General features: G+C 36.9%; 1 protein-coding gene across 2 annotated transcripts in view; it reads left to right on the top strand.

The window, feature by feature from the left end:
* Positions 1-25434, top strand: part of LOC128002999 (extracellular matrix organizing protein FRAS1) — a 110071-nt gene that overhangs the window by 57182 nt on the left and 27455 nt on the right. Inside the window, exons 16-35 of one of the 2 annotated variants that reach the window (XM_052592489.1) lie at positions 681-821; positions 1423-1563; positions 2849-3016; positions 5836-5976; positions 6080-6223; positions 8083-8238; positions 10152-10298; positions 10374-10520; positions 12220-12360; positions 13207-13347; positions 13515-13655; positions 13768-14038; positions 15235-15319; positions 16942-17262; positions 20423-20582; positions 20706-20881; positions 23017-23133; positions 23653-23767; positions 24084-24221; positions 24711-24743. In XM_052592489.1, the coding sequence (XP_052448449.1) occupies positions 681-821; positions 1423-1563; positions 2849-3016; positions 5836-5976; positions 6080-6223; positions 8083-8238; positions 10152-10298; positions 10374-10520; positions 12220-12360; positions 13207-13347; positions 13515-13655; positions 13768-14038; positions 15235-15319; positions 16942-17262; positions 20423-20582; positions 20706-20881; positions 23017-23133; positions 23653-23767; positions 24084-24221; positions 24711-24743 (3024 nt within the window). The remainder of the gene's footprint in view (positions 1-680; positions 822-1422; positions 1564-2848; positions 3017-5835; positions 5977-6079; positions 6224-8082; positions 8239-10151; positions 10299-10373; positions 10521-12219; positions 12361-13206; positions 13348-13514; positions 13656-13767; positions 14039-15234; positions 15320-16941; positions 17263-20422; positions 20583-20705; positions 20882-23016; positions 23134-23652; positions 23768-24083; positions 24222-24710; positions 24744-25434) is intronic. The other variant, XM_052592490.1, reaches the window with a different exon arrangement.

The following is a 25434-nucleotide window of genomic DNA, read 5'->3' as shown; positions in this document are numbered from 1 at the left end:
TGGACTGTTTTTCTGGCTGGCAAGTTTATGATCCCTGTTGTTTTAAAATCTGTTCAAATTGTAAAAGGTATATAGTGTATTCCATCCTTACAGTGCACTGTATATATAATTTCTTTTTATATTATTTGAATATAAATACTAAGTATTTTGTATTGGAAGGGTGTAGAATGTACTAATTAGATTGACATAGCATTGTAAGTGGCCTTATTCATTGTCTTACTACTTGATGATAATATCTTGGCAAGTAGAGACAAAAGCCTGCTTCAAAAATGTCACCTCGAATACATTTAAGCTTCACCTTCATCAACACTACAGGAAATGCAGAATGACACTCTAAATGTCTATTTTACAGTGAAAGAATTTAAGCTCCATGGATTTAGCTTGTCTTTTTAATAAAAGAGAGAATTGTGTTGCTGGGAGTTGTTTTGGGTTTCTGACTTTGGGTAAAAATAACTTGTGGTTTGAGCATTTAACATTTTTGATTTGCCTTGATGACTTTGAAAGTCCTGAGTCTTTTCTGCATTCATTTGTTCTTTTTTGAATGTGATCGTTTCTCATTTTGAATGTGATATTATAGTCATGAGGTTGTAATAGTTCTTTAAACCAAATGTTAGTTCAGTTGTCTTGTTTATATATCTATATATACAATGTTTTATAACATTTTTTATATCCTTTTGAAGCTTGTGACCCTTCCTGTGCAACGTGTCAACCTGACAACCCCAGTTGCATGAGCTGCCCCCCTGAACATGCACTGCATCATGGGAAATGTGTGCCACGATGTCCAACACAGTATTACAAGGATGACCATGGCCGTTGCCAAGGTGAAAAGTTGTCTTTTGCTCATTTAATATTTATTTTCAACACCTCCGTGTAGGTTTACTGACCACCAGAAACTCATCAATCTATTTTCTAGTGAATTGAAAAACCATTCATTCTGAAACCCATTTTCCTTTCCTGAGATGCTTCCTTGGAAAGTTTCCCTCTCATTTGGAGTCAGTCCCTTGAAATGTCTTAGCTACTTTTTTTCTGCAAAACCTTACATGGGTTAGAAAATTGTATGTCTGGATGTTAGTTTGATGCATGATTTTGAGTTTAAAATGATATATTAATAGTAAAGCCTAACCCTCTGGTGTACAGTCCATTTGCATTTGTTTTTGGCAGGCACTTCTTACCTAACAAGCTCATAAGAAAGTCCATACATCATGGCAGCTAATGATTGCAGTTGAATGCTGAGAGGACATTCTGAAATAGCAAAACGACCACAGAACCAGTACTTGAGATGTTTTTTTGCTAACCGACTTTGATTAAATTGGCCCTGAAAGGTTCTAGGTCACAAGAGGTCCAGATTAGTTATTTTTGCTCACATCTCATGGGATTTCTACTTGATCCATCTCCTGAACTATGCCTCTGTTGTTCTTCCAGCCTGCCACAGTTCATGTGCATCCTGCTCAGGGCCTGCTGTGTCTCACTGCACCTCCTGCTCAAAGTCTCTCATCCTGAACCGAGGCCAGTGTGTGGAGTCCTGCGGAGAGGGCCTGTTCTCCAGAGGGGGACACTGTCACAGTACGACTGCATTTATACAACTCTGATATTCCTCCCACTGTTACGTATGTATGTGGTGAAACTGGGTCATGATAAAAGAGAATAGATCATAGATGAGCTGTCCAAAAGAATTCTAGTCTAATACTTGGATTCAATTTGATTCATCTGCTCACTAAATGATGCAATGCATCATTAAAAATGGATTTTAAATTTGGGCCGCATTTTAAAGAGACCCACAACTAAATGGAGGGACAAGTTGCATGTAATTGAATATAGATAGATATATAGATAGATGGATGGATGAATGAAGAAAGTGAGTATTTTTCTTCAGTAGGGGTTATGTGTTACCTGTAGCCTTTTAAGTGTAGTTGTCCCCTGAACTATGTCAATCAGTTCTGCATTGCAGGTGTGTGTGTGTATCCTGAATACAGATAACCTTCTCTGATTCTGTTGATAGATTCAGACTGTTTGTTCATAGAATTGTGTGTGTTATAGACTGGAGATGCTGTATGTAGATATAAAATATATCTACACTGTAGTGAGGCTGTAGAGAGAAAAATATACACTACACTTCAAAGGTTTGAAGAAACTGCTGCTTTTATTCATAAAAAATGCATAAAAAAAATGTAGTCATGCAAAACAAAAGATATATCTATTTCAAACAAAGGCTGTAAACACGCTGTATGACGGATTTCACAATTCATTACCAACTGTGGTGTTACATGTTTTTGAGCAGCAAATCAGCATATTAGAATGATTTCTGAAGGATCAGAAATCCATGAGTGGAGTAATGATGCTGAAAATTCAGTTTTGCCAACACAGGAAAAAATTCTGATATTAATTTATAATAATATTTCACAATATTACTATCTTTTTTTATCAAATAAATCTAGCCATGGTATACAAATAAACTTTCTTTCTAAAACTGGATACCAAACTTTTGAATGGTAGTGTACTAAAAATACCTTTAAAAATTATAAAATATCATTAGCTCAGTTTAAAAACAATAATCAGCGTAAAAAGTCCCCACTGTGATGGATGTATGAGAAATGTCAACGACAACGTGTGGATATATACATGAAATCTGAACGTTATAAATCGTGTGGATGTACCTTGCGTTCCACTTTAATAAGCAGCCTTAAAGCGTAAATTGCCTACTTATATTTATGAGGTATAAAATTAAATGACTAAAATGTAGGTTTAGTTTAAAATCTTTTATGAAGCATAAAGTTAAAGAGACATTCCTTTTAGATGCAAAGCTGTTTGTACATTCAACTCTTTTCAGCACATTTCCTTCTCTATTCAGGGTGTCATGCATCATGTCGGGTCTGTGTGGGTCCGGATTCCTCAGACTGCATGCAGTGTGTCAAACACGAAGAGGTTCTGCAGCCTCAGAATGGGCATGTCTCTCACGGGTCCTGTATGTCTGCCTGCAGGCCACAGCATTACCTTGATGCAGATCAGACCTGCAGAGGTGAGCAAACAAGAAGACATATTCTTATATTTTTCTCTGAAGATGAAGACAGATATGCTTTCATTAGTAATTCTCAGTAGCTCCCTGATCATGAAGTGATGGCAAAGTAAACACTGGAAAAAAGAATGCGCACACCATCGTGTTGAGTGACACACTGCAGGTTGTTTGCACGAGTTATTCCCAAAGTCTTAATCCTTTAACTGAAGATCTGCAGTTCATTCCTAGATACACCAGGGATGTTCAACAGCCTGTGGAGAATGCGGTTCATTTCGAATTTAAATCCTGACCAAATCCTGCCAAAAGGGATTAAGAATTATTTATTTTGCAAATTAAAAGAATAAGCTGTTCTTTCCAAAAAAAAAAACGTATGGGCGAGAGCCGTCATACAGGAACATGGAAATTAATTGCACTAAAACAGTATGACAACATCTGCTTGTAGCATATTCATAAAGGACTGCAGGCACTCCCACAGCACTGAATAAAATTTACAGTTGAATAGTGTCTGAATTTTGCACAGTGAATCATTTCTGTATTTATGAAGTTCCCCCACATGCTGAGAGCTTCACAGTTATGGAATTGGCTCAAGTCTATGTCAAATGTGGTGTGTAAAACCATGAAATGCTATGCATTTTATTTCATTTTGCATTTGTTTCTAAAATTGTTCACAATTAAATATTTACCGGTAATTAAATAAACAATGTCCAGTTGGTTAATGTTATCATGATGTATATCATTTAAGGATGTTTATGTTATTGTTAGTTTATAAAAATACTGTAGTTCATTTTTTAATTATTTTTGTTCATACATCTTAAAAAAAAATTATATACATATGTACAAATTAATATTAAACTAGATTAATAAATGCTTTAAAATGATGGTCCATTGATAAAACATCATACAGAATGCATTAACAAATTAAAGTGCTACCAGTTCATTTAAAAAATAATACTGTTTTAGTTGACTTGGAAGCAGTGAGAAAGTGGCCAGTGGGCTGTTCATTCACTGTCATGAAGCTTACTGCTAGAATAATGACAAGTGCCTCTTTCTTCAAAGAAGACCTTTGTGTTGAGCCAGCATGCTCAGACAACATATTGAGCTTCCTCAGGGCTACTCGTCTGGAGTGTGTGTGTGTGTGGGTGTGAATGAGTGTGTGTGTGGATCAGATATCATGCAGAGGAAATTCCAATCTGTAAAACCCTCTGAAGTCAGACCTTCTGACTTCTGCAGACCTCTCTATGTGTCTTTGTGTTAGTCACACACAATGGGATGATGAGAACCATAAATAATTACATCGGAATATATATATATTTTTTGAATCCTTTTTTATTATTATACATATTATTATATTATTTATTATTTTTTAACATTGCCTTAATTAATATGTATTGAAATAGCTAGAAATATCACAGAATGTTGATTCAAACAGTTCTATAAACTGTGACCCCAAAAGTATTTGGATGCTTAAGTTACATTTAACAATATGTGAATGTTTTTGCAATAAATCAACTGGTTAAAGGTTATTGCAAGGAGCCTAGTTGGTTACAGGTTAGAGTTGGAAAATAGTTGATTAAAGGTAATTGCAAAGATGATTAGTACATTTGAAGTTAATCTAATATCTAATGATATTTTAAGTCTGGTTTTGGGTGTCTAAAAGGATCCCAATACCGTTTAGGCTTTTACATGCAATAGCTTGATAATCAAAGTAGAAATAGTTGCTGGAATTGTATGAAAATGTGAGTAAAGTTAGACAACTATTTTAAGCACAGATTAAACAGTATCGTGTCTCAGACTCAAGTATGGTGTGAGTTTCAAAGATTGATTTAAAGTGCATTAAAGAATTCAGCCCATCACTGTGAACGCTCACCTCTAAACTGATGTAAGATTTCCAGTATCCTGGCTTCATTTCAAAACACACCCCATGGGCTTAAAATGCCATTTAAAACAAAGATATGTGAGGCCTTTAGGCATGTGTATTGTGTGTCTGAATTGTATTAAAAGAAAGCTTAGCCCTGCCTCCCATTCACTCAATGGAATACAGATTGCCTGGGTTAGTATTTAGCACACCTACTATCCTTCTTTGGGGAACGTACTGAATTACAGGGTAGATAAACCCTTTTGTTCTGATTGACAATGAAACCTGGCTGGACAGACAAATAATTTAAAGACGATCAGATGACTTGGGTCACAGTGGAGGATGGCTGTTGACACCTGTGTGCCAAGGCTTTACTCCAAATCGACGAGATTGTCAGGAGCCTCTGCATGTTTGTTTTTTCAATGATTGTGCATATTTGTGCATGTGTTGTCTGCATGTGTCTGCCAAAGTCTCTCACATTTAATCTGGTGGAGAAGTGGAGACGAGTCCAGACTTCACACCAGCAGCAGGCTTTCTTTTTGGAGCCCACTGCTTTCATTCAGCTGTGTGCACATGGCTCAGCTCTGTGACTGGCAGCCTTTTTAGAGCAAACGTGTGTTGTCTACATATATACAGCTTTAAGGCAGACTGAGCATCATTGCTACAAAACTGCTGTCCTGATCCATGTGATGTGTGATGTGGAAGTGCTCACTTATGAAAGTTTTATGTATGTCAATATTTTACATTTATATAAACATTTATTTAAACAATTTAATCTTTAAACCTTTTCATTTGGGGGAAAAGTCTCTTATGCTCAACAAGGCATGTAAAAGTGTATACTGACTTTTGTGATCAGTTATGTTATGTTATATTATGTTGGGTTATCTGGTACACAGTTTAAATTTGTTTCAACTATGGAAAAAATATATATAACTAATATCACTTTCTCTCTCTTTTTCGCTCTCAGAATGTCACATCTCATGTTCAGGCTGCTCTGGTGGAAGTTTCCAAAATTGTACTTCCTGTATACGTCCCAGTGTCCTTCATCAAGGGCAGTGTCTCGATAAATGTCCCCATGGTTTCCATGTTCAGGACCGTACATGCCAAGGTGTTTATGGATGTTATTCTGTTCTGTTCTGAAGCCAGTTTCCATGTGGATTAATGCAATTCAATAGAAACTTTTATGAATGTGATGTTTTGTCTCCCTTCAGCCTGTCATCCATCATGTAAGGAGTGTACAGGGCAGTCTCAGGCTGACTGTTCTGCTTGTCCGGCCCATGCCAGTCTACATAACGGCTACTGCCGAACCAGCTGCCCTGAGGGACAGTACCTGAATGCTGTAGGCTACTGCATTGGTGAGTGAAAAACGAATTCTTCCAAGTGACACCTTTGATCTCAAGACATTGCATCAGTTTGGGTTTAAGGTGTCATATGGGTGAGGATTTGCTGTTCAAAGAGCATGTCAGCTATTGTTGGAAAGTCAATGCCAAGAGTGTGGAATTTCTTTTGTCAAATGTGCTCTGAGTGTTTCTTCTTTTCTGAAACTGGCTAATACTGTTGTCCTGTTATTTGAGTCTTAATAAAGTGGTTGTAATACCAGTCTGTGTCTCATAAAAAGAGGAGGTTTTGTGCAATACAAATGAGGTAACAAATAGGTCCTCCTTCACTAGAAGATAAACATGACCATCAATCAAAGCAGGCATAAAATAAAATAGGCATAAAAAAACAACAACAAAAAAACAAAAACAAATTGCAATGTAGAATATTTTACAATCAATTAAAAATTCTTCTTTAGATTCAGTTTGACTTTAGGGCTGAGATCAGAGATTTCTTAAGCTGGATTCCTGGATTTTGCCATTAAAAGGTGAGATTTTCAGAGAGTTTCAAGGCCGGATTTATTTGATCACAAACACATTAAAAACTCTAATATTGTAAACATTATTAGAATTTAAAATAACTGTTTTCTATTTTAAAATGTCATGTCAAATAGTAGCTATTACTCTAGTCTTCAGGGTCACATCATTTTATGTACAGACTGATTTGGTGCTCAACAAATATTTCCTGCATATTATCAACAGTTGTGCTGTTTAATATTTTTGCGGAAACTGTGATAATTTTTTAAGAGGGTTCTTTGATTGATTAAAAAATAGAAATTAAAAAGAAGTTGTTATTAGACAGAAAAATCTTTTGTATCCTTAAAAGAAAAGTCTCTACAGCCACTTCTGTTTATTTGAATGCATCCTTGCTAAATAAAATAGAATGTTAAGTCTGACTGACCCCAAACTTTTGAATGCTAGTGCGGTTGCAATAGAGATATTGACAGCTATTGCACATCTTAGATGAATAAAAAAGAATTTCTTCATGAAACTTATTTATGCTTCTCTTACTGCTCTTTTTAGAAAATAAGGGTTATTAAAATCATTCTTCATAAACGTCTGATGTGAAACTTTCCTAAAACTGTTGTAACCTGTATTGTGATGTGTTGTTATAAGGTGACCTGGATGATTTATATAACAATAAACGGCTCTTAAATGGAAGCTTTAGGACTTATATTGTAATGGCTCAGGTTGGGTGAGTTTATGTTTTATACCGAAATATCTGCTTGCTGTTGTAAAAGTGCTAGCGAAATCATTCAGAAACACTTTGACATTGAAATCTCAAATGCATGTGGCTTATCTGAAAACGTGAAACATCCACAGATGATAGTTAGATGGATTTGTTATTGTCAACATGTTGAAATAAACACAGTTTACTATGTAAGAACATTTATAATAATAACCTTATACTCATTTTTACATGTTTTTATGATGTGGTGAAGGTTACAGCAGCACTTATTTATTGTTTGAGTAACTGCTTTTCCTCAGAAACATTTCACAGGCCTACTTTTTTTGTTTATATCTTGTTATATGAGTCAATAAAGCATGAACTATATGTGTAATTCAAAGAATCTGTACCAATGCCTCATTGCCTGCATATCATCAGTGAGCCTGAGAAAAAAAGATTTTCATTGGTTGATATGCAATGAATGGCAATGAAGCCAGTCTGTTCTCACAGCTGATAAGGAGTGAGAGAGGATATACAGATAACACAGTGTTTACTTTTACAGCTTTAGAATCCGATAAGATCTTTTTAATTCTTCCATTTCAGTTCGGGGTTTTCTTATGGATGTGCATAATAATAGAATATGTTCTCCGTCTGTTTGTTTCTCTGCCAGGGTGTGAGGAGGGATGTCAGCGGTGTGTGGCAGACCTGCAGTCTGGCTTTGGCACTGTGTGTTTGTGGTGTAAGTCTCCCAGGATGCTGCTGCTGGGAGATCACTGTGTACCTCAATGCCCACCCAAATACTACCGGTGGCACGGAGCTTGCAAAAGTAAGTTCAAATGAATTCAGAGCAAACAATTAAGCACATTCCCACTACCAGATGCAGACAGAATTTCAATCAAACCCTCGTAAGGCTACATATGACCCACTGCGTTATTACGCAGAACTATCCTATATCTAACACCAACACATTTCAAACTTGTTACTATGAAATATGACTTATTCTAGTTACGTGTTAAATTTATAGGAAATAATTTTGTATTCTAACTATAATGTACAAAAAATGTGATTCGCAATGAATTTGTAAATAATGATTGATAGTTCATTGGCAATATGTGATGCTATAAACATACTGTAAGATTAATGCTTGAAATGCATGTTCACATGACATCTAGAGCATCTTTATGAATAAATAATGGGAGCAATGAAGCTTTGCTATTCTTTTTTTTTTCACACAGCTCCCCTCACACACACATTCCTCAGATTGCTTATTTATATAGTCATAAATAAATCAGAAAAGTAGGCCTTCTGAGCAAACGGTACGGTATTGTACGGTAGATACTAATGACTATTTTGATGAATTGATTGTGATTTCGCAACCCTGGCGATAAGCTTTCCAAAGTATGTTCAAGTGCATCTCTAATCTGCATCACACGATGCTAATTCATTCCATCTTTCAATATCATCTCACTGTCTTCCTCTGAGAAAAACATGTGCTGTTTTATTTCATGAAGTTTCAATATGTAGATTGAGCATCATCAGTCTCACACAGCGTCTCATCTCAGCACCAGAATCCTCTTTATGCACCAGTTTGTCATTCTACACGATCTCTCTATGTAGTATAGCTGGAGCCTCTGTTTCCATAACCCTGATGCAATTACCTGTGATGCTTTGAAAGTGGCTCCTTTGCTGACAGTGTAGATGAGACGGTGCATTTGTTTTTATTAGGGAGTATGATATAGTGCTCGGCTTTAATGCAGAATCTTTTAAGATGCTGATGTGATTTATAAACTGTGATGACCTTCTATAATTGCCTGGTTCTCGCGAATGTGCAAATGTGCATATATAACGCTCTATTTCCATTAAAGGCAAAAGACCATTAATGCAATTCACTTGCACTTAGCATTGTCAAATGTGTTTGGCCTGTTTGAAGATGATATGTCAAGTTGACAGCAGACTAAAAGTCATGTGAATGGAACTTTCTGAGTACAAGTGTAGGATGTCAACAGTATTCCTTTTAAGTCTTCTGTCTTTATAGTGAAATGTGAATGTCCTTGGCAAAAGCACTGATTAAAATGTAAAAAAAAAAAAAAAAAAATGAAAATGTTGCTCTGTTTTTCAAGATTCTAAGGTTTTAATAACTTTTATCTGCAAAAACGGAGTCCTGTCTAAATCAATTATGTGGATCTTTTACACATATTAAAATACAACACCAGTTCACAGTGTATATATGTCTCGAATGTACACACAAGACCAAGAGATCCAATTGCAGTGTTTAATAGGGGAATCCAAAAATCAACATCCAAAACAGGCAAAAGGTCAAAACTGAAAAGCAGTCCAAAACAAGAAACACGAAACCACTAGGAAACACGAGAAAGCAGGGTGACAGAAAACAAGAACTCCATGAAACAGACCGGGTATATATGGACAAGTGAAAACGATGAAAGTGGCGTGGGAACAGCTGAGTGGAATAAACAGGGGTGCAATTAACAGTGATGAATGGGACAAAGGCTTGTGGGAAATGTAGTACCTGCAGTGGGTGACTCTAAGGGAAGTGAGACCGCTAGTGGAAACCCAGGGAAACACAGACCAGACACTGTGACAATATATAGTACACCTTTGCATAATGTAGTATTAAGGTGTAAATGAAGCCTGGCTTGCTTTCCTTGTATCCTAAGTTAAGAACCATTTGTCATAATTGTCTAGTCTTCATTCTTACCGTTCTGTGCCTGTGTCCTCCAGAATGCCACTCTTCGTGTGAGGAGTGCAGTGGGGATGGTCCTCACTCCTGTACTTCCTGTCTGGCCCCTGAGGTTCTGGCCTCATCCGGTCTCTGCAGCCCTCACTGTCCACATGGATATTACGCTGATGAAAACAGGGTGTGCCAAAGTAGGTACACCTTTACTTGAACTGCATCTGTCTGTCTGATAAGTATTGAGTGAATGATTGTTGTGTGTGTTTCAGTGTGTGACACACAGTGTTTGAGCTGTGAGTTGGCGGGTGTGTGTACGTCGTGTAGAGATCCAGCTAAAGTGCTTCTGTTTGGAGAGTGTCAGTACGAGAGCTGTGCTCATCAGTACTACCTGAACAGCACCACGCGCACATGCAGAGGTGAGTCTCAGCCCAGCTGCACTGTCAAACATGGAATACTCTTCATTTAGACTAGAAACTACCCCTCATTTCCTTCCCGATAGTCATCCATTGTTTAAATGACTGATCCTGTATTGTTAAACTACTCTATTAGTTTTACTTGTCCATAAACACGATTCTTTGATTTGAATGTGTGTTGTATGTATTGCCTTTGAACTGCTTGTCCTTTTTGGTTCTTTCATAGACATTAAACATTCCTCAAATCAAGGCTGGTATACACTACACAGATCTCTCAGAAAGGCATATAGTGTATGATGGACCCAGACTATGAATTAAAACATGTTTGAAATTTTGAGGCGATGTTGTGACACATATTGTTTTCATTTGTCACACATCTCCTAGCACTAAGGCATGCGTCTCACATGGACAAATGAGCTACATAGACGTTTGAATTGGATATAGTGTTAAATTAAGTTAGCCAATGTTCTTTTCGATTGAATGTTTGAAATACTTTGGGAGGACGGATTTGGAGCGATGATGAGGTTATATAGCTAAAGCGATGACAGAAAGAGCATGATGGGGCTTTTAATGAGCTGAGCTGATTTAGAGAGCAGAGGTCTGCTGGTGGGTTATCAAATGGTGCTCTCTGTAATAGATGACTTGCGAACTGAAACATTGTCTCTCTTTCTCATTGTAAGTCGAGCAGCGTATTGAAATCCCTCATATTTCTTTTTTGTACAGACACTATTCAAGCTTGGTTTTGCTGCTTTAGGTTTCAGGCTTAGATGCACTGTTCACAGTTTAACATATTACATATTAACCTCAAATTTAAATAAAATGTCCCTCATAAAATGTGTTGTTGTTGTGTTAATAGCTTTTAATTTGTCAATACAATTTTGCCGCCACGCTAAAATCAACAGTAAAGTAACAGCTATGATAATTTTTTTATTTATTAATACTATGATTATAAAAAGGATGATCTATTCTGATTGGATGAGTTGTGGAGAAGCTGTTTTTAAATGACACTTTCTATATTAATTAAATATTAAGTTGCTACCTTGCCAACTGTAAACCTTTTGTAGTAGAGTAATGAGCTATATTACTTGGTGGACAAATTGTTTATTAATGTATGCAACTATGTACCTATTGTTCATTGGTCTCTTTTGTCCAATGTTATGGAAATTCATCCTATTTATTTTTTTTAAATGCATCGTGGTGATCTTGTTTTGATTAATGCATATGGGTTCTTTTTGTAAATCAAATATAGAATTTTGTAATTTTTAAACAAAATGTCTTTGTAATGACTTATTCAAAGATCTGTCACTACTTCCACTACAGTAACACATTTGTGGGGTATTTAAGCACTTCACTTTGTGTTGAACACTCTTTACTTTACAGAATAATCACTATAACACACAGCCTCTATTGGTGTTTTGCTTCATTAATTAACAATTGTAGAAAGTTCTCCATTCCTGCATGCAATAATGTTGTTGGAATTTACATAAAGAAGTGAAAGTAATCATGCATTGCCTTGAAAGCGCTTGTATTTATTTTTTCAACAAATGCAAATCTAGTTTCTTCATGCTCTCTCATTACTGTGTTGTGGTATTTCTTTCTTTCTCATTTGCTCTCACTTTACTCTCTTCCTCAATCACACTCCAATTTATCATATTTTCTTTTTTTATCCCTCCCACTCACTCTCTTTTTCTCTTTCTCTCAGAGTGCGACTGGAGCTGTAACGCGTGCCGCGGACCCCTGCGTAGTGACTGTCTGCAGTGCATGGAGGGATACGTCCTGCAGGATGGCATTTGTGTGCCGGGTTGCTCACCGGGATTCTACCAGGATGCTGAGAGATGTCTGAGTCAGTCATCAACAAAAATAACAACCTTCATTAGGAGTTCAACCAATCAATTTTCTAGCTCAATAAACTTTGACATTTCATTCTCTCAGTCAGTTGTCACAGTCGGGGAGGTTGAGAGGACCACTAATGTCTGCTGTATAGTGCCAACATCAGGCGCTTTAATGGATTGATTTCAAATGAGATTGAAAGAAAAAGTCTATCAGCAATGTCGTAGTTTTTGACTGGATTGAAGAAGCTTAGATTAAATTTGAATGTTAAATTTGAATGTTAAATTTGAATGTTAAATTTGAATTAACCAGCATTATCCAGTTATTATAGCATGTAGTTTTTAACTCGATATTAAAGCAGTTTAGCTGAATACAACACAACCAAAATGTTATTAAAATGCATAATATTTTATTCGGTTTTTAATGTATTATAAATTAATAGTAATTGTAGTAATAATACAAATAATGTAAAATTATTATATTATATTTTTATTATGAATGTAAAAGTCTGGGCTCTGCAATAAATAAATACTTTTATTCAGCAAGGACTCATTAAATTGATCAAAAGTGACAGTAAAGACATATGTAACATATAGAAGTATAAAATATTTCTGTTCCAAATGAATACTGTTTTTATGTACTCTCTATTCAAGGAATGCTGCTAAAAAATTAAACAAAAATATTAAGCTGCTCAACTGACTGTTAAATGTTTCTTAAGCAGCAAATCAGTATATTAGAATGATTTCGGAAGGATCATGTGACACTGAAGACTGGAGTAATGTAATGTAGTAAATACTAAAAATATTAGTATGTCAGATTTTGTCTTCAGCTTTCTCTACCTTATTTTTCCCATGAACAGGCTGTGATGAGCATTGCGAGCAGTGCCAGGTTCATGGCCGATGTCAACGCTGCCAGCTGCCATATGCCATGTTGAACGGGCAGTGTGTGCTGGAATGTGGCAAGCGCTACTTTCTAGAAGCCTCGACCCGTCAGTGCACCGGTGAGTGCTGTGTATCTGGTCTGAGCGAGTGGTCGTGATTGCCTAGATTGGCCATTTTGGCATCTTTACAACCCTGCTAATTTTAGAGGCGCTCAGTATGGCGTGACGCCGTCCCCTCTCGTGTTCTACCTGAATCTGATGACAGATTGTTTGTGATTATTTCCCAGCATGCTCAGCTGGTTGCTTGGAGTGTGCGCGTGCAGGTGAGTGCCGTGCCTGTGCTGAGAACTTCTTCCTGAAGGGTGGCCAGTGCATCGTGGACTGTGGTCACGGATATTATGCTGACCGAAAAACAAGAGTCTGTCGAGGTAACCAGGACCTTCTACTTCACATATCTGATAGAAATAAATGATATAAATACCCTTCATTTTTATGTTGTTATTGAATATTTGAACATCACATCCACCTTTGTTTCTACAGCAAACAGCCGTGCTCCATCTCTTTACATCAACGGCTCTCTGCTGGTTCCTATTGGTGGAGTTAAGCCTCTGGATCCGGCGCTCCTGTCAATCAAGGATGCAGATAGCCAGTCAGAAAGCATGTTGCTCCAGCTCCTTCAGCCACCCAGTAACGGCCGTCTCGTGGTCCTGGAAAATGACAGGGAGAGAGCGCTGGGCAGAGACGACACTTTCACCTTGACTCAGCTCAAACGTAGAGCTGTGCGCTTCATTCACGACGAAGAGCAGCCCAAGTGAGTATGTGTGCCGCAGGGAGTGACGGAATTAATCCAGGCTCGTTTCCCCAAGAAATGTATTTTATGTTCAGAAGTCATTTAAAACATATCATTCGTAGGCAGACCGAGAGATATGTCCTCTGTCACCGATAGCATTATAATACATCACTGTCATTAACAGCATTACAGTGCATCCCGTGAACTGAAGAATGAGTGAATGTCTATGTGTATTATGTGTGTGTTTGTCTGTTCAGTATATATGGACTAGATGATATACGGAAGTCTACAATCATTAATTACATATTGTTTACTCACTGTTAATAGTTCATGTCAAATATTTCATTCCTCATCTCTTGAAATATCACTTTAGGAGGTGACTCCGTTTGTCATTCCTGCGGGATATGGCCCATTTCTGCTTAGGCAGACAGATTTTGCATATGTAGATGGAAAAACAGCGTTATATTAAGGCAGGAGGGTTTCGAGTGTGTGTGTGTGTGTTTTGGGGGATGGACTGAGTTTGAGTAGTGTGTGCTAGTCATTAGCTTTAATTAACTGGGTGAAGTTGGTGAGGCGTTTGACAGGACACACACACCCCACAGTGCTCATGAGCCGCAGCATTTGTGACGATCACATTAGGCAGTCACTAACTGCTGACCTTCAGTTTTCTCTCCACTTTCTCACAGTTTATCTCTTTAATGGCTCCTCGCGCTCCCTTCAGCTCTGTGGTTTAATTAACAAGTGATCTGTGTGCCCTTACACTCTCACTCCTATTTTAATCCACTTCTCTCTTTTTTTTCCCAGATGTATCACTTTTTTCAGTCGTTATCATTTCTCTTTAAAAGCCACTCAGTCTTTTTCTAATTTTGGTCTCTGCCTTTTGCTTCTCTAAGTCTTTTATTCATTGTGTCTTTTTCTGTTGTTTTCAGCCACTTTGCACACACCTTTGTTTTTGTCACAGTGTGAAATGGAAACTATTACTTACCATTGACTTGTATTGTTTAGAGACTGAGCTAAAAAATGTCATTAAGACACCATTTGCTGTGGATATTTCAACAGTAGGAAATTATTTAGTATGTTTACCAAGTCGTTTTCTTTTAGCCGGTCCCCACATTATACATGGTTTCAGATTTTGTAGCGAAATGTAGGCAAACCCTGACTCATTATTTATATCCTTGGATCTGTTCACATCAGTGTAATGTTGGCTTGTTTTGCAGAAGTGGGCAGTTCATGTTAAGGGCAGCAGATCCTCAGCTGTACTCTCAGCCACAGAGTGTTCCAGTGCAGGCACTCTCCCAGCAGGTAAACACACACACACAAACACACACACACACACAGCTTGTGGAAGAACGCTGAGTAATGGCGCTTCATTCTGCAGTCACAAGACAAATACAACAAAAAAGAGATTAGAGGAGTATGTGAGGACTATGCGTCTCATTTACTAATAATTGCATGGATTATTTCGTATTTGTCTGCACAAGAGTAACCTTGTTCTAGTGTTAATGAAGTTGGGATATTCTGAATGAGTGACCGTGTGCCCAAGGTTAGTCATTTGCATAAAACATGACCAGACTATCTGCATATTAGGGCTTTTCGCACAACCTTTTCTTTAAACAATCTCGCCTGTTGTTGCTTAGATTACATCAAGGTTGAGGCACCCTACGTTTAAACATACACCTTTATGTTAAAAAGGTTTTAAGAAAAATATAAATTAAGTCAAGGCTGTCCAAATTGGTTGTCGCAATATTGGGTGTCATGATTCCTTTATTAAAAATTTCATGTTATGATTTCGCCTTTGTAAAATAGAAATGTAAAATTGGACCCATACTGCTGTATACTCATCTTTGCTTTCACCCATAGTCCGCATCCTTAATATAGACTGATCTTCCATTTCCCTCACCCTGAGAAAGGCATTATGGCTCATCTCTTCCCATTCTCTCTCTCACTCTCTCTGTGTTGCTCATTCCTCTGCAGCATTTAGTTACACTTCATAGATACAGTCTCCAGAGAACGACTTGTGTCTCACTGTCTAACCTCCACCAGCCACACACACACACACACACACAGAGAAACCTGAGCCCCCTTACAGAAATCGAATGGATGTCATTGCAACAAATAACACCCAAAATGCATTCCTGCCCCTACTGGACTGATAAGTTCACTTCCTGCCGTTGAGTGAGCAGTTATAGCTAAAATATAGAACCTGTAACTTGGAGCGAAGAGAGAGAGAGGACTGCAAATCTATTCCTACAAGGGAAAGAGAGTGAAAAAAATGCAATAATCGCTCCTTGAGGAAAAATATTGTTTTCGGAAATGTACCGTTTGCTCATGTCTTCCCTGTGAAGTGGTAAACAAAAGTGGCCTGATTTTCTCCACAGCTCTGTGCAGCAGCAACATCATGGATGTTCATTAGTGTGAACTGCTTTAAACTTAAAGCAAATTTTGTGTAAAATGCTTTGGTGCTCATGTGGACAACACAAGTTCGAATCTGCATGCGGCATTTGACATCTATTTTCTTTGACTATAAATTAAAATTAGGCCAAAAATAACAGAATGAAGTCATGATAGATAAAGTAAGGTTGAATCCTTACACTCTGTCCTGGAGCAACTGTAACATACTCTATTTGTATTCATTTGTGTCAAAATCAGCCTTTCATTTCCCTCATTTGTCTTTTATTTGAGCAACAGTAGTCAATCACTGATAGGACTCTTACCACTGCATGTCTTAATTTACTAAATAAAAATGCACAAATATTGTATGTAGATGCAAAAGAATAGAGAATAAGGACATTGGGTCTAAAATATGAAATATTTTCTTACAATATTTTCTCTTTCCTCTGATTTATTGAAACTGTGGTTTGAATTCTATCTTTCTATCTTTTATTTTATTTTTATTATAATTTCTTTTTCTACCCTTTTCACAGCCACCCACTGTGATCACCAACCAAATTCTGTACATTAACTCTGGTGAGACAGCCATCATCAGCAGATCTATTCTTCACATCAGTGACCTCGATAATCCACAGGACGTTTTCATCACGGTTCTGGATCCACCTCAACATGGCCGCCTCACACACGTGCATGGTGGTGTGCAGGTGACCCATTTTAAACTGGAGGACCTGGAGCGTGAGCAGCTGCAGTATGTACATGACGGTTCAGAAGGAGACCAGGACAGACTTCTGCTGCAGGTCAATGATGGGCACAACTACCACAACATCCTGTTTCACATCAGCATTGCGCAAAAGGTACAGACATGACAGGTTTTACTCTAAAAAAAGATTTGCTAAGTGACAGTTCACTTGATCAAAAAGGATTCTTTCAAGATGAAGTAATCCTTCATGAAACTTACAGAGTTTTGTAAAGTGCTAGACTGCTTATCGTGGAGTCTTATATTCTTTGAAATTACATGCTCTGTTATTGTAAGGGTAAGCTGAAGGTGTTTCATTTCTAATTTTTTCTGTGATTGGGAATTAATTTAAACATCATAAATGTGCCGTTTTTGCCAACTAACAACAGAACACTGGTTACCTATGATTGTTTATAGACCTATCAATCTGTCATGTACTTTCATGTAAGTGTAAAATATTTAAATAGCAGGTCATCAGCTTTTCTGCATTTTGGACTTAAATCAAGGATTTTTTGGCTAATTATGGATTCTTCACTCCACCTGACGCTGTAACATCTTGATAATGGAGCCTTAGGCTACTGCTGCATCATTTCTTGATTTTGGTTGGATTTATGCTCAGTCATGATAAAATCACTCAAATAGTTACACTGAAAAAAAAATATAACAAAATTTATTAGACCTAAATAGATTTTTCCAGTGGTTTTTAAACTGAAGTCTGGAAAATTCCAAGGTACTCAAGTGTTGTGGAATCTGTGGAAATTTTTAGATTTAGACTTCAGTTAACTTTTTAATATATTATATAAGCACATTTTTTGGACTGGTCAGAAATCTTGGGATATATCGCAGTTTATTTAATTTTTTTCCTATTGTTTTTAAACATTAAGAAATTATAAACAAATGGGTTTATATTAAAAGTTTATAGGGTTAATTTTTAATGATGTGCTTACAGGGATATTGCAAAAAGCCAGTTATTTGATTTTGGAAACAAAATGTTACAAAATGAATACTAATATTATTAATAAGTATTAGTTAAGTATAATTAATTATAAATAGGTCTTTATACATAAATGCTTTCAGCCCCAGACACTGAGATAGGCCCCAGCATTCAGCACACAGATTTTTCTTTTTGCATAAAATTATATAGCTTCCGTTATAATTTAAGAATGGAATCCTGAGGTTATTATTTAGGCTTTGAAACCCGATCAATCAAAGGGTTATAACTTATAAGATAGAAAAAGTTCACATTCAGTTAAAGATGACCACTTTTACAGTGTACTGTTGGGGTCTGTTTGTGATCACATAGCATACGTCTACTGTCTCTTTTCCCTCACAGGATCATATTTACACCTTAATGTACTGATATGTAACCTGTAGAAGTATCTATGGTACAGATATGCATCATGCAGCAACTTTGCATCATTTTTGCTCAATTGTTCTGACAGAGCAGGTGCATTGAAACACAATGGGTGCAGTGCGTCTTCATGACAGGGTGAACATCTCTCATACCTCTTTCCATCCAAACACACTTATACAATCATCATCACCCTTTTTACGCTTGAAATAACTGCTTTCTGACTGTTTGACGTGCCCTCCGCCTGCTGATGTCTAGACAGATTGCAGCACTTTGTTTGCTCTTTTGAAGCTCTGTCCCCCTTCCATACACCCTTATCCTCACATCTCTCTGTAGTGTCATCCGATTACACCTGCAGCCTGTTATCTACCATCTTAAGCGGCTTTTGACTAATGGAAGTCCTGCTTCACAGTAAACACTCTGTTTTTTAATCAATAGCACTTTTTTTTAATTGCTCCTGTGCAGTAAGTTTTATTGGACAGAATTGCATAAAGGCCTATTGCACTCACACTACTACCAGTGAGTGGAAAAAGTCAAGTTACATCTGCAACACAAGGTGTTGAGAGCAGACAGAGGTGAAGGCTGAGTGGGCAACATGACGACTGTGGGTTAATGACCTCTTTATTGATTGTGGCTTTGGCTTTGGGAGCAAGCTTCCTGATCTCAAAAGATCTATAATATGTGCGGATTTCGGCAATGAAGACAAAGAGGAATAAAAGAGGAAGCTGGCTTTCAATTAGCCTTTTCGAGAGAAGTCATTTGGTGTTTGTAGTCCCTGATCCATGTAATTGCTCAGCGGTGTGTAATTTTCCTTGATTCAATGTGGTCTGGAGACCTCAAAAACTCACTTTGTCCACCACTTAAAAAAAAAAAAACTTTGTTATGTATCACTGTACAAGATGTTTTGCTGGTAACCTAAAAAAATGGTTTCATGTAGTAACATCGAATTCAGATTGAAGTCAGAAATGTTATGTAATATGAATGAAACAAGCTGAGTACAGTAGGTTACACCAGCAAAAGTCATTTCTAAGGATCAGATCAGGTAGGATTGTAGCAAAACTCTGAATTAAACTTTAGAAACAGACTATAGTTTTGACCTCTTAGTGAACTCTTCCGTGAACACCTTGCTTTATAAATCCGTCCCACTCTCAGAGGGGTGATCAGGATCAGCAGCAAGGTGGTGGAAGGGTGCCAGGGTGTTTCCTCTGTGAATCAGGGCTTTCATCTCCCCACGTTCTTGAAGGTTATCTGTGATGCTGAAGATCTTATTCACCACAATGAGCTCCTCAGTTAGCGCTGGGATGTTCAGAGACCTGTTAGCATCTAAAGAGTCCTGGCATTGCAATAGCTGACTATGTATGATTGGCATGTGTCTTTGTGATTTTCTTGTAGCTTTGATGTTTTTCAATGTAAAATGCAAGAAAGATATCGTCTTGTGCTTTTATAATGATTAAACCACTGCAATGTCACAACTGTAAAAACCTAACCTAAACTTCAGCCTTTTTTTAAGAAAGTTCTTTTTAAGGTAATTCTTTAAGTTAATACTTTTGCATAGAAATATTTTGTACAATTTTATTTTATTTTTATACATTAAACATTAAATTATACATTAAAGAATCCTGAAAAACGTATCAAAGGTTCCATAAAAATATGAATAAACTGCTTCCAGTATTTAAAATAAGAAATGTTTCTTTATAACAGCAAATCAGACTGTAACACTAAATACTTTTATATTTTAAAATATATTAAAATAGAAAACAGTGATTTTAAATTGAACCAATAATTCACAATATTACCATTTTTATTGTTTATCAAATAAAAGCAGTCTTGGTGAGAGGAAGTTATAACCTTAACTTATTTTTTATAAGGTACATGCTTAAAATACACATTCCATTAATCCTAATTGTGCATGATGGTCTCCCTGTAGGTTGGATTGAGTCCTCTCCTGCGTTCAGTGCCCAGGACCTGGGTGAGAGAGGGAGGAATGGTGCGGCTGTCTAAGAAGTGCCTCAATGCTCAGTTCCAAGGAACCAGTGACTCTGAAATCCTGTACACCATTCATTCTGAGAGAGGACAGCCCAAATACGGTATCATCACCATCTGTCTCTAGCATTCCTTGATGTCTGTCTTTCTTTCTAAACTCAATTCAGTGCCATGAACTAAGGTAAAGTGCTTTTTTCTAAAGGAATCTTATATGTTTATGTGTCTAGGAGAGATTGTGCTGGTGTCTATGCCTGCTGATGGTCCTGTGGAGGCATGGCAGTCCTTCCCAGATGCTCAGGACACCACACCAACCAGCTCATTTACACAGCAAGATGTTAATGAAGGGACTGTCTGGTATAGACACTATGGATCCGGATCACAGAGAGACACTTTTCAGTTTCAGGTGAGACACACAAAGTGAGCATTAAATTTAACAAGGCAAATGCTGTCGCTTCGGCAAAAGCCCTGGGGCTCAGTATGTAAATCCATAGGTTCCACTTAACTTCTGGGTGGTTCAAAATAATTATTTTTGTGTTATATATTGATTTGCAGTTGAACACTTGTGCAGTCTTCCATCACATCTGACCGGAGAATATTACATTTTGAATTTTAAAAAAATCATAGCTTCACCAGAGTGGTACAAAATTTGGTGACTCTTATGGCACTTGGTATGTGCACACACACACACACACACAAATTGAGGGCACTATTCAGAAAAGTTAAGTAAACTTTACTTTTTAAGTAAAGTTAAAAAATAGTCACACTCATGGTCTGCGGTCAAAAATGACTGGCCATAGGAAATAAATAGGAAATGGGAAAAAAATCTAAAAGACAGACATTTTTGTGTGTACAATCTACAGATCACCCACAAGTGCAGAAACTCTAAAACATCTCTACTCTAAAACATCAGTGCAAAATCAACACCCCAACTCATGCGCACGGACACACACACACTTGTAAACACACACACACACATGCACACACACCTATGAATTGGTGTGACTGTAACAATGCAACTATGTAAAATAAAATCAATAATTCAACTACAATACAGCAAAAAAAAAAAAAAAGTGGACAGCAAGAAAGGGGTTACACTCTAAAACTTCAAGAGTGTAAAACAGAGACATCCACTCACACACACTCACAGACACACACATACAGAATTATACATACTCAGATAAACTGGTATAGTTAATTTACATTTAAAACAGCAAAAAATATAAACCTTGACAAAAAGTAGTCTTTGAGAATGCCTTTATATACATTTAAATCCACAACACAATAAAAGTAAACAATTATGCATAAAAACAACTAGGGAATTCACAATCCTCTCAATATACTCCTATAAAGGAATCTAGTGGTTACATCATGAAATTACAGGTTTTTTTTTGCTCTCATCAGGAGGTCCTATTCAGTCTTCAAAAATTGGATTTTAAAGACCAAGTCTCTATTTTAATATAAAATACTGCATTGATTGAAAAATAATTGTTAAAATTTAGAAAAATGTTTATACTATTTTCATTGGGAGAACCATAAAATAGTACCATAAAATTATCTCAAAATACAAAAGAAAAAATATTATTGAACAAAAATATTTTAGACTGATTTTACTGAAGTAAAGAAAAGTTACATTTCAGGTGGGTGTCTGGTCACTTTTGACTGCGAAGACCATGAGCGTGGCTCCCAAATGAGGAGCACAAATGGCATAGGTTCATGTCTGAAGAAGTTCTGCTCTGTTTCATTAGCATGTTTTTTGTTTTTGTTGTTGTTGATTGGCCCACTCGTTGTGGATTATCCCTGTGATTTCTCTCTCGTTCCTCCTCGAGTGAAGTGTGACAACTGGACTATTTTCTCTATTCTACTTCAGCTCTGTTTCACACCCTTAGGCAAATTTGTCCATCTGTTCTACCTCTCCTTAACCAGCCTCACTGCATTACTTGGGTATAAATGAGCTAATTTGTCTTCAGATGCAGTTTCAAATCAGTGTAAGCAGCATTAAAGGACATTCAATCACATTTAATCCTGCAGCTTGAACCCCTAATGACTCTTGACACAACAGTTTTTTGTCGTCCTCAAGAAAATAGCATTTTCTTCTTGTTTGTTCTTTTCTCTTCTCTTCTTTTGCCTGAGGCTGCATCCTGTGCCACAGACTTAATTAAATAAGATTTGAGATTTAATGGTTCAGTTTATGTCCTCAGGGGTGTTTTTGTGACCGTGAAGTGCTTCAGCCTATTTGTTAGCTGTCGGCTCAAGACTTCACTATTGAAATTAATTTGTATTTGAATTAATGACAGTCACAGAGTGAATTAAAAATCTCAAAAATATGATGGGTATTGATGAACTGATTTTAGTTATGTAGAACATTGATGATTGCCAGTTATTGTCATAGAATTGTTAAAATGTATTTATGAGACAGCTTATATTTTATAGTGGGAACAAGTACAAGTACACTGTGGTATTGTATTTATTCATGTATACATATTTATTCATAGATTTATAAACATCTGTTAATGCATGGGCATGTGCTTTTGTTTGTAGGTTTCAAGTGAGGTCTCTCCAGAAACTCTGAGTGACACGCAGACCTTCACTATAGGAGTGATGCCTCAGACCCCTGGCCTGCCTCAGCTCGCACCTGGAGCCGACCTGCAGATCACTGTGAGATGTCTCTTTAGGTTTTAGTTAACATCCAGTGTTATCCAAACTTCTAAGTGAAATAGAAGTGTGTTTTTATTTTTCCTCTGTTAAAATACTTTCTCATTCATCAAAGAATCCTAAAAAAATGTATCTTGACTTCCACAAAATCAGTTTGCTGTGTGTTCGCGCTCTTCCGGGAGAAGTACCCATATAGGGAATTCCACTCTTTATGATGTCATACAGGGCCATACGAAAACAAAAAACAAAAAAAACAAAAAAATTCTAAAACTTATATGAACCCTGAAGGAGTGTATTTGAAATATTGTGGTTTTTTTTTTTTATGTTTGGGAATCCAACTCTTTAACAGTGATTAGATAAATCAGAATGCATGGAATGGCATTAGTCCCTCCCCCCAATAGACTTCTTTCAAAGACATAAAAAAACACTTGACTCAACTCATACAATATTCAAACTTTATTGTCTTCATGAGTATATAATGTTTTTGGTTCTGTGTGTGTGTGTGTGTGTGTGTGTGTGCAGGCACTGGAAGATCGTGTGACTGTGATATCTCCTTCGGCTCTCTCCTTCACTGACTCTGAGACGCCCAGTGACAAGCTTGTCTACAACATCACCAAAGCACTTACCTCAGGCCACGGTAACTAAACCTCCATTATCGTCATTGGGTAGCACACTTACAGGCATAATGGAAGCCTGAGAGTTTTGCTTTGTTCTCCTTTTTGTACCATTAAATAGAGAGTAGAGGATTCCAAAGTTCAATCTTGCTGAGACTTTTAATGGAAGGGTAGATATTTCACATCTAAGATGATTATGAGTAACTTCAAATTATGCATATGGAAGCAAAATAAACTTAATTCATCCAACATTCTCTATTTCATTTAATTTCTAAGGTTGTAATACCGAACTGATTGTTATATTAATATTAATATGATGATGTCACTCTCCTTTTTCAGGTACGCTGGAGCACAGGGACAGACCTTACCATCATGTGCGTCTCTTCACACAGGCTGATGTAGACAGTGGAAAAATAATCTACAGACCCCCACAGGCCCCGTCCCACCTTCAGGAGCTTTATCAGTACTCATTTACAGGTTAGGCTTTACTTTATTACATTTTCTTTCTTTTTTTTACTTGATACTGAAGACTGGAGTAATGACTGTTGAAAATTAAACTTTCCATCACAGCAATAAATTAAAAGTTAAAATATTAAAACAGAAAACAGTTACTTTAAATTGCATTCACAATATAATTGCCATTTAATTCACAATATTGCAGTTATTACTGTAATTGGATTGTAAGTTTTCAAGGAAGCCTCTCAAATTCATTTATTTATAGATCTTTTAAATCAACAAACAATTTCAGTCACTAAACATTTTTTAATTGTAGAGGGGTTTTTTTCTGCAATGGATATAACAATAGTAGCATGCACGAGTATAATGAGTGATGCATGAGTCTGTAAAACTCATCTTTCCAGTTTAACCATTTAAATATGACATAATTTCTCATCCTGCGCTCTAATCATTGTGTTTTGTTAGCAGATGATTGTGAAAGTAACCACTAACACTGTTTCATTGCTGCAGGTCTACCAGAGTCAGTGAGCCTCCATTTCACAGGTATATAATCACTTTTGGCCTCTCTAACCCCCACTGTGCGACTCTTATTCGTCTTATTCTCCCTTACCTTACATGCTTCCAGCAAACCCAGAATTCATTTCTTCCTCTGAAACACCATAAACAGATCCCTCTGTGCTTCTGATCCCACATTCCCTGGTGTGTTGCTGTTATTTATATATGGGACCTTCTTTTTCCTAAAAAGGAATATGATTTCCTCTCTCTTTTTGATGTCCATCCATATGCTTTATTCCGCCTGACAGCAGGATATGACTGTGCATCCATCTTCTTCTCACAGTGCCCATGAATCAGAGCTGTGACTGCTCATATGCCCTTCTGTGTCTGGATGGAAACAGGGCACTGTAGGGCAGACAAACTCCTCTTAGTGCTGTTAGTAAAAGAGTGACATGGATGAAGAGTAAAAGCAGACTGGAGAAAAACACAGCAGCATCAGAAGTCGATGCCAAAAGAGCTTTTTATTCCTTATACAAATACTCAACCTATATACTCAGCTGAAGGAAACCAACAAACACAGGGTCATAAAACGTTGAAGATCTTGGCTCAGAATCTGATATCTTTTCTGATATCGTTTTAAATGTTATTCCTTTTTCATTGTTCTGACAGGATCAAGGTCTTTGTTTTGTAAATTGTAACTGATTTAGATAACAACTTCTTCTACTCTTAATTTTTTTTT

This window comes from Carassius gibelio, chromosome A5 (assembly GCF_023724105.1).
Source record: "Carassius gibelio isolate Cgi1373 ecotype wild population from Czech Republic chromosome A5, carGib1.2-hapl.c, whole genome shotgun sequence".
In the NCBI taxonomy this organism is placed as follows: Eukaryota; Metazoa; Chordata; class Actinopteri; order Cypriniformes; family Cyprinidae; genus Carassius; species Carassius gibelio.
This window is presented reverse-complemented; position numbering and strand designations above follow the sequence as displayed.